This window comes from Rana temporaria, chromosome 3, assembly GCF_905171775.1.
Source record: "Rana temporaria chromosome 3, aRanTem1.1, whole genome shotgun sequence".
Lineage (NCBI taxonomy): Eukaryota > Metazoa > Chordata > Amphibia > Anura > Ranidae > Rana > Rana temporaria.
The window spans coordinates 356,297,810-356,314,178 of NC_053491.1; the positions used below are offsets into that span (position 1 = coordinate 356,297,810).

The window sequence follows — 16,369 nt, forward strand, 5'->3', positions numbered from 1 at the left end:
TCCAAATCAAAAAGTGACAACTGAACTGTTTGGGTATAGCGGGCTACATGTCAACTCCTTTTTTTTTATTTTTTTATACTGGACTAAATTACAAAACAGCAATATGTTTTTCACAAAATTTGAGTTCAACCTGAAACCCTACCTGACGTGATATTTCTGTCCACAACGGCTAATTGTTTAGAAAATGCAGCGGTTTGTTCTAACTGTGAGGTTGATTTACTAAAACTTGAGAGTGCCAAATCTGGTGCAGCTGTGCATGGTAGTCAATTAACTTCTAACTTCAGCTTGTTCAATTAAGCTTTGACAATAAAACCTGGAAGCTGATTGGTTTCTATGCAGAGTCGCATCAGATTTTGCACGCTCCAGTTTTAGTAAATTAACCCACGTTACTACCCTTGGAAAAAGGCATTTACTGGCATAATAAAAGAAAAAAGGTTTAGAAGGAAGTGAACATTACATATGGCTCCCAATATGCCAACAAGCCTGCATTTCTCATGATTTGCAGTCAGTGCATAAATAGAAATGTAGATCTTTATTTAAGACACATTAAAAGCTGTGCTGCTGGGCCACCAAACAAATTTGGAATCTCAAATTCTGGGTTGGAAGTTTGACTCATTTGGTAGTTCTCATTTAAGAATCCTATGAATGAGGACTATACAGAATAATATCTAGACTACAGTGTCGCTGTATTTAGAAAAATATTGACATTAACTCCATAAACTAACATGGCAGAATGATACTAAACTGGATTTTTGCAAGCTGCCACCAAATTGTAGCCTTTTTTTTTTTTTTAATTGTGGTAGAACACCAATGTTAAAACAGCAGGTCTTGATTATATTCAGATTGCCTTATTTGCTATATTATGCTGAATCAAAATAGGATTTTATCATTCAACTTTCGGAGTTAGAAATATCTAATAGACAATATACTGTTATGGATGTCCGAAATAGATAATTGTAAAAAAATAAATATATAATTAAAATGCTGTAGCCCCTCTTCTATATCAATAAAGGGGCTTGGGCATTTGTGGCATTTATTTATCTTTTAGTCTATGACATTTTGTTTGTGTTATCAGCTGGCAATACAATATAATTTTTTCAGATATAACTACCAAGACAATGGAGCAGATATAGCTGGCATTCCTACTGACACTGCTACACTTGCTCAATGTATCTAGAGGTGGCGCAGTTTTTTGCACCCACCACTAAATCACAAAGAAACAGCACAAGTAGGGCTTTAATTAAGTATAACACTTACAGTCAGTACCTTTTATAATCTTATGTCCAACATTGTAATTGTTCAAGGAGGACACATTCACTCTGACAGTCTTTGGCTGCCATAGAATAGCAGTAGTGGGGTATATAGGATCTGCCAAGATGGAAAATACATGTAACAATAAATGTGTATTGCACATATGGAGATGGCCTCAAACTGGCCACCTTAAAAACATAGCAGAAGATCTTTTTGTCATCACTTAAACATTATTGTTACATAAACATACTGTTGTACATACATGTATCCTCCAAACATGCATGGATATCTGTTAGGCACCAGGAAACAATAGGTTTTCAAAAAATTTGCAGTAACCTTTTCTTATAATGCCGGTAGCTTCGGGGAGTCTGCTTTGGCCTTGTATGCATCAAGACCAACCAGAATTTAGGTCCTGTGTTGATCGGCTTAGGCATCAGTTTGAAACGCTTCAGAGATAATTCAGAATTCACTAGGCATAAGACTTGCAGTTGACCTCTTTCTGACCGGCATTTGACCTTTTTCAGATGGGTTTTGCATTCCTATAGACTTGTATGGGAATGCAAAATCCATCTGAAGTGAACAAAAGCCCATCAACACAGGCCCTTACACATCATTCTATGGACATCTAATGTTTATGGCCATCTTCAATACTGGTCACTGGTTGATAATTTTGCTTTTGGAACTTCTCAAAATGCAATACTAAACTTATTGGGGAGATTAACATAATCTAAAAGCAGTGTAATTGGTGTTAGATCTTTAAATACCTGGGCCAACATTTCAACTTTTTGAGTTTTATTATTAGCTTGACCTACTCTGTTTTGAAAATATTTAACTCAATGATGGTTTAAAGAAGGGGTAATGAAATAATGCTTCAAAGTCTGGCTACTCCTGATAACTGCTCTTTAGGTTGGGAATACAGATTCCTTAGGCCTTAGTCTAGCTGGGAAAACATCATGCGGCATTGGCTGGTTTAACATTTGGCCCATATGTGCTGCAGCCGGTCTGACAGGAGCCAGCCATTCAGCATGACTGAAAAAGGTCTACCGGAGTGTTCTAGCGGGGGGCAGTCCACCGTCAGAACATAATAGAACAGCAGGGTGAATCACTGTACTAACATTGCATAGTTTGTACAGTGGTTCCCACTGGATTGAACAAAAAAAATAGTAGTGTGTACGAACCGTAAGACTGGAGCAGACAGAATCTGGAGCAGCTGTGCATGGCAACCAATTGGCTTACTGAATAAGCTGAAGATAAAAGCTGATTGGTTGCCATGCTCCAGATTTTGTCTGCTCCTTTTTTTAGTAACACTGAACTTTGTTCATATCCACTGGCAGGCATCATCCAGTGTAACTTTTAGGCTGCATTCACACTTTTGCGTAGCGGAAACAAGATTTTTTTTGGAGCATTCTGAACACACTTTTGCATGTCACATAGGGCCAGCCAACCACTTGAATGGGCAGTCCTATTTGGGGTGCCATTAAAGTGATACTGGTACCCAAACGTGCGTTGTACAGCAAGCTCCACGTGACTGGGGATCACGGGTATGATTCTGCCCACAATCTCAAATTGTGGGATGTAAACAAGGCCTTATTCCTGCTTTAACCAACATTCCCACTGTAGCTCAGTAGTAAAAGAACCATCTACTTTCTAAGGAGCATAAGAAACCATTGCTTAGTGACCACAAAGACTTTGTATGTATTGTGGTGTACTATAACACAAGTGCAGTGGACTACCTAGATGCGTTAAGGTGCCATTTGTTCATGAACATGAAGAGGACCTAATAAAAAAGGGAAAGTAAAGGCGTTGACCATAAAAATCATTAAGATTTTCCAATCCAGGTTTAAACATGAAAATAAGCATTTTAGGACCTCTAATTATAGAGGGGACTCATGCTCAAAATTGTCTGAAAAGGGAATAATTAATGCTACTTATCACAACCAATCAGATTCTACCCTTTTGTTCCCCCATGTTGCTTTAGAACTATAAAATGGAAATGCTGATGGGTTGCTTTTGGCAGCAAGTACAATTCTTCTTTCCCCTGCTTCCAACGATATTGTTAACATCCAAAATGGAACATAATTATTTATCTGGAACTGGGATCACATAAACAGAAATAACTCATTAACATTTGAAAGGCACCATTTGGTCCCATATAGTGCTCTACAGTAGCAATAAATTCTCATTTACTACAAGGACATTTATTCACTGTACATGTCTGTTTTTTTAAACTATGCCCTTTTTATAATCAGGTTCTTATAATTTTAGAAATAGTCTTAGAAGTTCTGAAAAGTCTTCAGCACATGCTTCACTTGGCCCAGCCTGTGCTTGCCTCCCCATTTATATATGCAAAGCCAGGAAAATGCTGCATGTGATCATAGTCTGAGTTCCTTCGTGTAGCCAAGGATGTGTACATGTCGGTAGAGCTCCCATATCTGCCAGAGTGCATGGAAGGGGAGGTATAGCAGCTGTTGCCTGATGCCACATCTGGCCAGCGTGGTGCCACTTGACTTGGATGAAGTCGGGGAGTGCTGCTCATCAGACAGGGATCCATACGTGTCTGGCTGTTAAATGGGTACTGCAAGAAAAAAAAAGTGTTAATACAAGGATGTTAAAAGTACATTTAGGCCATAACTAACTATTTCCTTTACTAAAACACTGTAATGCCTCGTACACACGACCATTTTTCTCGTTGGGAAAACTGCCATGACAGCTTTTGGCCGGGAAAACTGGCCGTGTGAATGCTCCACGGCAGTTTTTCCGACAGGAAAATCGCCGGGAATCCCAGCGGGAAAAATTAGAACATGTTTTCTTTTTTCCTGCCGGGATTTCCGGTGGTCTTTTTCCCGACAATTTTCCTATAGGAAACACTGCGGTGAGACATACACACGGCCAGGATTCCCGGCCAAAGCTCTCATGGCGGTTTTCCCGGCTGACTTTTTACCACCGGAAAAATCTGAGTAAATCAGTGAGCCAATCACACAAGGAGGAAATGTTTCTGGGGGGCGTTCTGTATACATTCTGTGTACAGAACACCTCCAGGTAGCCATATTGCATTGCATTTTACAGATCTGCAGATTGAAAAGTAAAGGTAATTTTTAATAACATTCAATTACAATATGACTTGTATCACAATTATATATGCTATATTATTTTTTATTTTATTTGCTATTTTGTGGAAAGTGGAGGCACCCTTTAATTGTAGTCTCTATCAGAAGCCTATATGACAGGGTGACCACCCAGGAGCACACTTGTAAAAGACCGGGACAGAGCATTGTGGCGTTATTACAGGAAGAACCTGAATAAGGACGTTCACAGTACCAACATCAGGTATTATTTTGATGAAAGCTTTCGTTTTTAAAAATGACTTTTGAAATACAAACAAGCTCAATAGATCTGGTGAGGTAGCGCCCATACAGCAAAACTGCCCTGGATAGGCACCCAACAGTAGCTGAAACCATAGAAATACAGGGAAATAAAGGAGCACCAGATCAAAACCGGATAAAAGAGCCCAAGATAATTTTAATTGTTGGTAAAAAAAAAATCATATAAAACAGCCAACATGTTTCAGGGACAACACTATTCCCCCTTCATCAGGGCTCATCAAAGGATAAAACTTTGAGTAAACATTAAATCACCTATCTATTGTAGAACCAGTGTTGGAGTATCAACTTGGTGAGCAATGAAGTTGAAACTTGCTGCAGTCCCTGTTGGTTCCCTTTATCACAGAATCAGTTTAAATATGTAAATTGTAATTATTATAATACAGGATTTATAAAGTGCTAAGAGCCGGGAAAAACACTGGGGCGACTCGTCAGACGGCTCAGCCGCCTGACGAGTTGTGTCCCATTCTATGCAATAAAACCGTTCTAATAGGAGCGACGCAAGTCGCTCCGACTTAGAAAAAGGTTCTTGTACGACTTCGGGGGCGGCTCGGGGCGATTTGCATTGACTTCTATACAGAAGTCATTTTGCTAATCGCCTCTGAAGTCGTCTTCAGGACGACTTGCAGAGTCGCCCCCGAAGTCGTGCCGCCGCAGTGTGAACCAGTTTACGTATCGCTTTACAGTGTAGTGGAGGGACAGTACAACTACAATACAGTGTTTAAATGAAATACAGCCAAAAAGTAAGATTCTATCATAATGACTAAAGATCTGTGGACCTGAATATGAGATAATGGGGGTAATTTAACCTACAAAAATCTACTCTAAACTGAATTAAAACCCTTGGATAAACCAAACCGTTAAATATTGAATTGGAATAAATGCTTATAGAGCGCCGAATGCGAGTTGTGAAACTCACGTCTAAGCGCTTACCAACAAGCTAGGGGTTTCCAGTTCCCAGGAGCAAAAAGAAGAAACTAAGACATCTAAGTAAGAGAGGGGAACAAGCAAGAAGTAAACAAAAGTATAGAAAGAAGGGAGGGGAGGGGGCAGGACACAAAAAGCCTATCCCTACTCCCTGACCATGGACCGCAGCCTGGGATTAAGGCAGCCTCCTGCTAAGAGTTGGATGGCCAAGTGTCTATCCGTAGGCTTGTGAAAAAAGCAGTGTTTTCAAGCCTTTTCGGAAGGCCATCAAGGAGGAGGATGCTCGGATGCTATCCTTACATAATGTTAAAGTGGAGTTCCACCCAAAAGTGGGGGGAAAGGATACCGATCTTTCATAGGTATATTGTTCCCACTTCTGGGATCCTCAGTATTGATGTCACTGCCCGGGCACCCTCCCCGACCGCCAGGCCAGTAGGAGAGAGGAGCGGAGCTTCGCGCATGTGCAGTAGGGTTCTCGGCCTGGGCTCCCTTCTTCGCAATGGAAGCGGCATGCACCTGATAGCTGATGGAAACATAAGCTGCGGCGCCGACATTGCTAGACTCCAGGACAGGTAAGTATGTGCAGCTGCTGGCTTGTAATTTTTGCAGCGGTGGGTGGACCTCCGCTTTATGAGCAGGGTCCTCTGATTCTTCCTGTATTAAATTGTATTGTAACTGTACTGTCTGTCCTCACATTGTAAAGTGCTGCGCAAACTGCTGCCGCTATATAAATCCTGTATAATAATAATAATGTATAAGATTTCAGAGTTGCCTGATTGGTTATCTGCTATATTAACAAGCAGGAAGAGGAGAATAATACAGAATTAAACAGAGCCAGCTATGTTCCACTTACACAGTCACAGCTGTGAAGGTCACCAGTTTAAAGGACAAAACAAAATCTAAAAATGATACAGACACTTCGGCCACATAATAAATGCTATTATGACGGGAAGATGGAAAGTTTTGTCATTTTGGGTCAGCTAATTGAAAAATGACTCATTATTTTTTTTTTCCTGCCCGTTACAGTGAAGAGACTATTGAAAGACAATGTTTTAAGACCGCACCACTGGCATGCGCCTCACCACGTTCCAGTGAACTTTCTATTCAGCCCTTGTTACAAACGTACAAACTTAGCCATCTGCACAGGGGCTGGCGTGGTGCGTCCACAGTCACCTCTCACACTGAACATCCGGTTTTATGAAGGGGACTAGAGTCCTACAAGCCAGGCTTCTAGTGATCTTTGTGGAGGATGAAGGCGACATTTGTTTTGCTACTCTCAACAGGAAATGACCGCTTTCTGGATCAGCTAATTCTTTTTTTTGACAAGGAGCATTAACCCTTTAGTGGTGGTAGTTTAAAGGGAAAAGTGCACTTTTCATGCCTGCCTAAACCTTAAGTCACCACTTGTCCTGTCCCAGATTCCTACTTCCCTGAATGTTGACACCGACAGTCAAAATCTTCTTACAACTGGCTGTCACTGCATAGTAAATCCCCATACACTTCTGGCGAACATAGCCAGTCTTGTGAGCCAGCCTCATAGCAAAGGTTGACTGCACAGTTCTGGCAAGAAGATTTTGGTTGCAGAAGGTCAACATTGCGACGGGCTGTGAGATACAGGTTAACATCTGGGACAGGGGAGTTTGGGATACGTTAGGTTAGGGGCTAGGCAAGCAGCCTAAAAGCAGTCATCTTTTAAAGTGGTTGTAAACCCAGATTATTATATTTTTTTAATAAAAACCTGCAAATGCATACTGAGCTAGTATGACTAGCATACTAGCTCATTATGAATTACTTACCTTAGATCGAAACCGCCCTCATCTCCCCCTCCGGCCGCAGACACTTCTCCAGAAGGTTACTTCCGATTATCGCCACTCTGGCGCTGTGATTGGCCGGAGTGGCGATGACGTCACTCCGCACATGCGCGCGGGAGCCGTCAAAGCCGGAATTATCGATTCATAAAACCGTCATTTTCAGTGCGCCTGCGCCGTTGTCTACAGCGCTCTTGAGCGGTAGACATCAGTGTATTCTTTTGTAAACCGTGTAGGTTTAGGAGATATTGCAAACCTGTAGGTGTAACTTCCCCCAGAGGGTTTACAACCACTTTAAGACCCTATACCAGTGATGGCGAACCTTGGCACCCCAGATGTTTTGGAACTGCATCTTCCATGATGCTCACCTACCTACACTGCAGAGTGCATGAGCATCATGGGAAATGTAGTTCCAAAACATCTGGGGTGCCAAGGTTTGCCATCACTGCCCTATACCCACTGTCATTTGAACTCCAGGCAGGTATAAGAGACACAAGCCCCTTTGGGCTTATTTGCAAAAGCCTTTTAATTTTTGCAACAAATAAAAAAATATATAAAAATTATTTTTGAAAACAATCATGTATACTTCAAATTCAAATGTAAACCCTTACCTTGTATAACAACCCATTCAGTTTAGAATATAAATGAAAGGAAAACAGTGTGTGTGTGTGTGTGTGTATATATATATATGAGAATCTGGTTCTTTCCAGTTAAAACCAATGTATAAAATATGTGTTGAGGGTTGTCTTTCCTGTAAGCTTCATTCTAAATGAAGGCTTTAAATACTTAAAGGGTCACTAAAGGAAAAAATTTTTTTAGCTGAAATGACTGTTTACAGGGCATAGAGACATAATAGTTAACTGATTCCTTTTAAAAATGATTAAAAATTGATAAAAAAAACAATCATATAATGTGCCTGCAGTGTAGTTTCGTTTTTGCTGTTGTTTGCTGGTTCTCTGATGTACAGAGAGCCACTAGAGGGCAGTCAGCCAATAGAGAGCAGTGATACTTTGTCTAAAACTCCTCAGCACCAATCCAGTTTCGTTTTACACACAGTAATCACACCTCCTTGATTAGTGACCACCGTGAGAAATCTCCCAGTACTGTGGTTATCAGGAAACAGGCAACCAGGAAGTGTCCAAAACAGAGAGGATTTACAGCAACATCAAAGCAAAAACGAACAATGAGGACATGAAACCAGGACTGCAGCAAGGTAAAGGAAGCTATTTAGCTAAAAAAAAAAATTCCTTTAGTGACCCTTTAAGATGCCTATCTAATGTTGATTGCGTCAATATATATTTTTTTATTTGTGAACCTGTTCAATTTCTGAAGAATGTTGCTTTTTGGACGTCACTATGTGCCAAAGCACTTACAATACAGAAAAAATAAAAAGCTGGAAAAGAGTTTATAATAGGGCAAAGTGCATATTTTTTTTTTCTTTTACAAGATCAATTATATTTTTCTGAATTTGAAATATACCAGCATTTATGGTTAGGGTCACCTTTATAAAAAAAAATAGTAATAATTTTTTGCAGTAAAAACATTTGCATTTAATAGGAGCCTGCAAAGCATTGTACCATGTTTAGTGGATCATGGGGGCAATGCCAGGGTCCTGCAGACTCTCTCTCCAGCTCTCTGCTCATACCTCTGTACTAGAGGAAGTGTCAATGGACTACAAGTGCAGTGATCACAACACTTGTATTCCATTAGGAAGTCTTTCTGCTGCGATGGAAGACTGGACTTGTAGTTCATTCCTTCATAGATTTCTGTGAATGAATGACGCGGCTGTGCATCCAGAGCTTGGCTGTGTTCATAGATGTCTGTCACAAATCAGCCCTGATGCAGCCTCTTACCCTGTGATTTGTTGCAACATGCAGTTTTTTAGTTTGATCAGTGGGGCAGAGGAGACTGAGGAAATGCTTCATCCTGCCTGTAGCAGACTTATGACCAGTGGCGGCTCCTTTATTAGGGGCGCACGGGTGCCGTCTCCCCATCCATGCGTCCGCCCCATAATCAATATGTCTGCACCGGACGCATGTATTCCAATGTTTTTTTTTTTAAGCATGTGATTAGAGCCAGAGGCTCTAATAGGCTTCAAAATGGGTGGGCTCGAGGTACAAAGCACTGCGCCCTGAGCCCACCCAGTTGTGTGACAATAGCGAATAAATATTCGCTATTGTCACACTGATTCTTCTCCTGGCCAATCAGGAAACGTTTCCTGAGACCCGTCACCCGATTGGGTGAAAGGACAGGCTATCCTATTGGCCACCTAGGAGGAGGAGATGCACGGCCGTGGTGAGGAGACGCATGAGAAGCCATCGCCCGGAGGGAAGGAATGCCTACTTGATGGTGTAAGTGCGGAGCCAACCCATGGGGGAAGGAGGTGTACGATTGACCCATCTGACCAACCTACGGGAGGTTGTGGGTACATTGTTTGCTGCCCCCCCAAAAAAACACCAGCCGACACTTCTTATGACACCATCTCAGCCGCCTAGGCATAAATGACAATTGACTGAATTTTTAACCCTTATCCACTTTACTACACTTTTGTTTGCCTGTTGGGGAAACTTTACAACCCGTCCTGACAGAAGCTGCAGGGGGATCTCTTCATTAGGGACACAGATGGCAATAAAAAAAAGTACATCCCAACCCTTTACCTGTTTATCTAAATCAAAAAAACAATCTTTAGTCTAGATTTGTTGGATGTTGGAAGTGAGAAGTCAGGATCCCAGGATCTCACCAGAAACAATTTAGGTGATTATTTAGCAGAATGTGAAGAATAAAGCTTAATACACACATGAGCCGACAGTCTGAGCTATACCCCCACTTCCTACTACTGTTTTGTTAAAACCAAGGTATAAAATATGTATTGATGGTTGTCTTCATTCTAAATGAAGGCTTTAAATGCTTAACCACTTCCCGACGGCCGTACGAATATATACGGCCGGCAGGGTGGTTCAACTTCTCTTGGATGCCGTCTTTTTACGGCCGCCCCTTTCCTCGTTCCCCGCGCGCGCGCTCCCGAGTGCGCAGCGGGGAACTTCTGTGCTGGCCGTGTCCCTTGGACACAGCCAATCACAGATCGCCGTGAACGGCCAATCGCAGTGGCCGTTTGGTAGGCGATCTGTGCGGCCAATGAGAGTTGATCTCATATGAAAACATATGAGATAATTTCTCATTGCCGGCTCTCACAATGACAGCGTCCTGTCAGGGAGAGAGGAGACCGATCTGTGTCTCTTGTACATAGGGACACAGATCGGTCACCTCCCCCAGTCACCCCCCTTCCCCCACAGTTAGAACACTATATAGGGAATACATTCAACCCCTTCCTCACCCCCTAGTGTTAACCCCTTCAATGCCAGTCACATTTATACAGTAATTAGTGCATATTTATAGCATTGATTGCAGTATAAATGTGAATGGTGCCAAAAATGTGTCAAAAGTGTCCAATGTGTCCGCCATAATGTCGCAGTCCCAATAAAAATCGCAGATCGCCGCCATTACTAGTAAAAAAAAATAATAATAATAATAATAATTCTGTCCCCTATTTTGTAGGCGCTATAACTTTTGCGCAAACCAGTCGCTTATTGCGATTTTTTTTTACCAAAAATATGTAGAAGAATACGTATCGGCCTAAACTGAGAAAAAAAAATTGGGCTATTTATTATAGCAACAAGTAAAAAATATTGTATTTTTTTTTCAAAATTGTCGTTCTTTTTTGTTTATAGCGCAAAAAATAAAAACCGCAGAGGTGATCAAATACCACCAAAAGAAAGCTCTATTTAAGGGGGAAAAAGGACGTCAATTTTGTTTGGGAGCCACGTCGCACAACCGCGCAATTGTCAGTTAAAGCGACGCAGTGCCGGAAGCTGAAATTCCACCTGGGCAGGAGGGGGGTATATGTGCCCAGTAAGCAAGTGGTTAAGATACCTATCTAATGTTGATTGCGTCAACATATTTCTTTTTATTTGTGACCCTGTTAAATTTCTGAAGAATGTTGATTTTTGGACGTCACTATGGAATATAATTTGTAATAAGGCAAAGTGCATATTTTTTTTTTATTCTTTTACAAGATCATTATATTTTTCTGAATTTGAAATATACCAATATATTAGCATTTAAGACTAGGGTCACCTTTATAAAAAAATATATATATATTTTTGCAGTAAAAACATTTGCATTTAATTTTCCCCAGGAGCCTGCAAAGCATTAAAACACAAAAGAGAGCAGCGCCATCTGAGTGCAGCAATGTTAAAACATTTTTAATAGTCCGAGGTCGGACTGGACGCGCCCCTCGGCGTCCCTCACTTTCCCCATCCCTGACCAACCTACTTTCCCGCACCCGTCGCAGGATCAGGACAACGCTGGAAGCCGGGAACGAGTGGATTTTTCAGCGCTGGATTTTTTTTTTTTTTTTTTTTTTTAATAAAGGACTTTATTCTTTTGTGTCAGTGTGTTTTTTTACAATACTTTTTACTTCCTTCGTGAAATGGTAGAGGTACAGTGTACCCCATTACCATTTCACACAGGGGGGGGGTCAGGATCTGGGGGTCCCCTTTGTTAAAGGGGTCTTCCAGATTCTGATAAACCTCCCGCCCGCATACCCCCACAACCACCGGGCAAGGGTTGTGGGGATGAGACCCTTGTCCCCATCAACATGGGGACATCCTCCCCATGTTGAGGGCATGTGGCCTGGTGCGGTTCAGGAGAGAGGGGGGGCCGCACTCTGTCCCCCCCTCTTTTCTGCGGCCGGCCAGGTCAACGTGCTCGGATAATGGGTCTGGTTATGGATATTTAGGGGGAACCGCACGTCATTTTTGTTTTAAATTGACGGCGGGGTTCCCCTGAATATCCATACCAGACCTGAAGGGTCTGGTTATGGATATTTACCGGGAACCGCACGTCATTTTTGTTTTAAATTGACGGCGGGGTTCCCCTGAATATCCATACCAGACCTAAAGGGTCTGGTTATTGAATTTGCGGGGACCTCCGTTCGGGTTCCCTCAACCCTAGTAATAAAAAATCGGGTACATTTATCGCACAGTCATCCGATTCAGTACGATTTACATTGACCACAATATAAAAAAAAAACGGACACGATTGTAACACGATTTCAAATCAGGACCAAAAATCGTGGGCAGACACGTTTTTTGATACGATTTTAAATCGTATTAAATCGTATGCGGATCAAATCGGATGCACTTGGGGACCTAAATTAATGAATGGCAGTGAATGGATCCGTTTTGCCATACAGATTTGTACGATTTTAAAGCTAAAATCGTGAGTAAAAAACGGATGACAAAATCGTGGTGTGAATGCACCCTTATCCACTTTACAACACTTTTGTTTGCCTCTTGGGGAAACTTGCAACCCGTCCTGTAGAAGCTCCACGAGGATCTCTTCATTAGGGACACAGATGACAATAAAAAAATACATCCTAACCCTTTACCAGATTATCTAAAACTAAAAAACAATCTTTAGTCTAGATTTGTTGGATGTTGGAAGTGAAAAGTCAGGATCTCACCAGAAACAATTTAGGTGATTATTTAGCAGTAATGATGTTAAGAATAAAGTTTAATACACATGAGCCGAATATTGAGCGACATCGGTGTGTACTGCAGTCGATCTGACAGCCTTCTGTCAAAGGGGCATGACCGAAAAAGGTCTGCCAATCGGCTCCCCATCAGCGCTCTCAGCCAATGGCCAATGTTTTGGCGGGAGAGGCAGTCCCCATGACGTAACACAATAGAACAGCAGGGGAGATCGATGTACTAACATCGGATAGTTGGTAGAATGGCTCCTTCTGAGCTGTCAGTTTTTTCTTCGTTCAGCCCTGCTGGGTTGAAAAAAAAACTACTAGTGTGTACTAGGCTTTAATTTTGGGTGGACTGAACCTCTGAATTATAATTGTACAACTGTTTAATAGGCATGACTCAAGTCTTACGAACCTGGGAGGTGCTTCTGTGGTAGGCTGTATAATGAAGTGGTCCCGTAATTCCAGCCTCGTGGGGTAAAGATGTATATTGCGATGCTATTGGATGATGACTCTGATTGCTGTAAGTTCCATAATTATAGCTCCCTGTATACCTGAAAAAATAAAACGGCAATGAGTGACACATTTGGAGTCATTAAGTTCTGCACTGACTACGTTACCTTTTCATTCACATATATAAAAGTTTAACATGTTGCACTTGCCACGCCTGCATTATTATACTCTTTTGTACAAGCATTGTACCCCTCCCTTCATTCAAGACCATGGCGTTGATTTACTAAAACTGGAGAGTGAAAAATCTGGCGCAGCTCTGGACAGAAACCAATCATCTTCCATTTTTTTTTTGTAAAAGCTTAAAGTGGAGCTCCGCTGTAATTTTTTTTATTAAAAGCCAGCAGCTACAAATACTGCAGCTGCTGACTTTTAATATATGGACACTTACCTGTCCTGGAGTCCAGCGGCGTCGGCAGCAGAAGACGAGCAATCGCTCGTCTCTCTGCTGCCCCCACCGCCATCATCGGTGAGGAAATCAGGAAGTGAAGTGTTGCGGCTTCACTGCCCGGTTCCCTACTGTGCACGCGCGAGTCGCGCTGCGCCGTCCTCACTGTTCCCCGCTGTGTTCTGCGAGCTGTGTGTTTTGGGGGGGGGGGGGAGTGGTGTATTGCCCGCAGTTTCACGCAGGTTCTATACACGGAAGTGGGTGCAAATACTTGTATTAGACAGGTATCTGCACCCCCCCCCGAAAGGTGCCAATTGTGGCACCGGAGGGGGGGAGGAATGCGATGAGCGGAAGTTCCACTTTAGGGTGGAGCTCCGCTTTAATTGAACAATCTGAAGTTAGTAGCTGATTGGCAACCATGCATAGCTGCACCAGGTTTTGGCTCATCTAAAACCTGTACAAGTTAAATGGAAAAGACTTCCAGGAGGATGGAGCTTATGTTAACACCAATTATGCATAAAAAAACACAGCATGCCCCCATCCATATAGTAAAATAATTTAATTCAGGCTCTATTGTTAGCCAAAACTATACAATTTTCCCAAAACACTTTGGAGAAAGGGACCCTTTTGAGGTGATTTAATAGTTTTTCTTACCCATGTTCTTCTCGATGCGGATATACAGGTATTCGATGCGTGACAGAAGGGGACATGTGTGCACTCCTCATACACGGGACTTGCTGGGGGCTCTCAGGAGGTCCATTAGCAGCTGTGGTGACAGTGTAGGTTAGAGACCATGTATATGACTGCATTGTACCTACAGAAATGAAGCCGGGAATCACATTACACAACAATATTTGTCTCATCTATCGTCTATCAGAACTTAAAGGACCCCCTGTAATTTTTACAAAGAAGAGACAGCTGTTTCATGAGCCAACGAGCCAGTTAGCTTGCTAGAGTCCAAGGTATCCATCTCCAAGTTAAACGGCTACTTTCAATGCAAGCATTTTTCAAATTTAGTTTCCTATCATTTAAGACTTAGGCCATGGGTCAAATTTCGAAAAAAAAATATTTCAAAAAATCTTATCTAAGAATTTTCGTTGATATTTCGCACCATTAGTGGGATGCAGCAACAGCCGATTTTCGCACAACCATCAAATTTCAGTAATCGGACATGTTGGATTTTTTTTTAAAAAACAAACGATTTTCTAATTAATGATGGAAGAATTGTGCGAGAAATGTAATCGAAAAAGAAATGAAATTCAAGGAAAGAAAAGAAGATTCCTGGCCACGAAAATTATTTTCTGTAGCAACATGAGGTGAAATTAAAGGCCTGGTTGGTCGAATTTCCAAACCAATGGTACCACCATCGGATCACAAAACGCACAAATATGCTGATTTTCAAAAGGAAGTTCTTTCGAAATTCGACCATGTATTGCCAGCCTTAATTAAGATTCTAGGAAAGAGTAACATTAATTATATTAAAGCCCCTTTAAACGTTCAGTGACATTAACCTAAATATATTGATGCATCAAAATACTGGTGTTACACGGGCACTATTAACCCCTTTATTGGCCGCTAGCGGGGTTAAAAGCGCTGCTAAATCTTTACCGCTGATGTCCCCACTGCCTCAGTGTGAAAGAAAACAAACTAAAACTTTGTACACCTTTCTATTGGGAAATGCAGATATATTGTTTCTTACATATCAGCAAGAGTACATTTCCCTAACACAACATGCTCTTGCAAGTACACATATACAAGGATTCATATTAATCTCACATTATCACACAATGCAACTACTCGCTCAGGTCATGGCATATGTGGCCATACATAGGACCTAGCTATAGCCAGGGCTTTTTTTCAGGGGGAACTTGGGGGAACTCAGTTCCACCGACTCTGGCTCAGACCCTTTGGTGTCTGCTCACCACAATCACTTGTAAACACAGAAGTCTGGTTTCTGTGTTTACAAGTGACAGCTCTGCACTCTGTGTGTAACCCCCCTGAACTCTGTACTCTGTATGTAATAAAATCCTGGTATTTAATGCCCCTTAAAGACCCTTCTACTGTTTGTGAAATCTGAACGGGTCATGTTTGAGTTCCTGCACCTATTTTCTGAGAAAAAAGCTCTGGCTATAGCACAGTAAAGTGTTCATATTGCCACTCTGTGTCTGTCTGCATCCTATTGGGGAGATTTACCTTTCACTTCCTGTCTTAGATAGGAAACAGGAAGCAAGAGTAAACCTCTCCAATGTGAGGAGAAACCCCTTCTTAGGTAGTTGTCACAGGAACAGGGGTCCTCATTGGAAGACGGCTTCTCACCCCCTGGTGACAACTGTAAGCGTTTGGATTTCCCATCACTTTCTCTATCCTTGATAATAAAGATCTGTACAAATGGAGGGATGAATCTACCTAGTAGGGAAACAGACACCAAATCAAATTCCGACAGAGCTTCCAAAAGAAAAAAATATATTTTTTGGGCAAACTTTTCTTGTGGGTAACAGGAGTGCACCTACTTGTGCTTTCTTGTGACCCAGAATCAGCCAACAGCAGGCTAAACCCTCGCTGTCGACTGACG

At 41.8% G+C, this 16,369-nt stretch overlaps 1 protein-coding gene across 2 annotated transcripts in view; it reads right to left on the reverse strand.

The window, feature by feature from the left end:
* Positions 1 to 778: 778 nt before the first annotated feature.
* The window catches only part of RFX4 (regulatory factor X4), a 114,315-nt gene continuing 98,724 nt past the window's right edge, over positions 779 to 16,369 (reverse strand). Inside the window, exons 16-18 of one of the 2 annotated variants that reach the window (XM_040345213.1) lie at positions 14,452 to 14,563; positions 13,315 to 13,453; positions 779 to 3,826 (exon numbers count right to left, since the gene is read on the reverse strand). In XM_040345213.1, the coding sequence (XP_040201147.1) occupies positions 3,557 to 3,826; positions 13,315 to 13,453; positions 14,452 to 14,563 (521 nt within the window). In that variant the 3' untranslated portion in view covers positions 779 to 3,556. Of the gene's footprint in view, positions 3,827 to 13,314; positions 13,454 to 14,451; positions 14,612 to 16,369 lie in introns of both variants that reach the window. The other variant, XM_040345212.1, reaches the window with a different exon arrangement.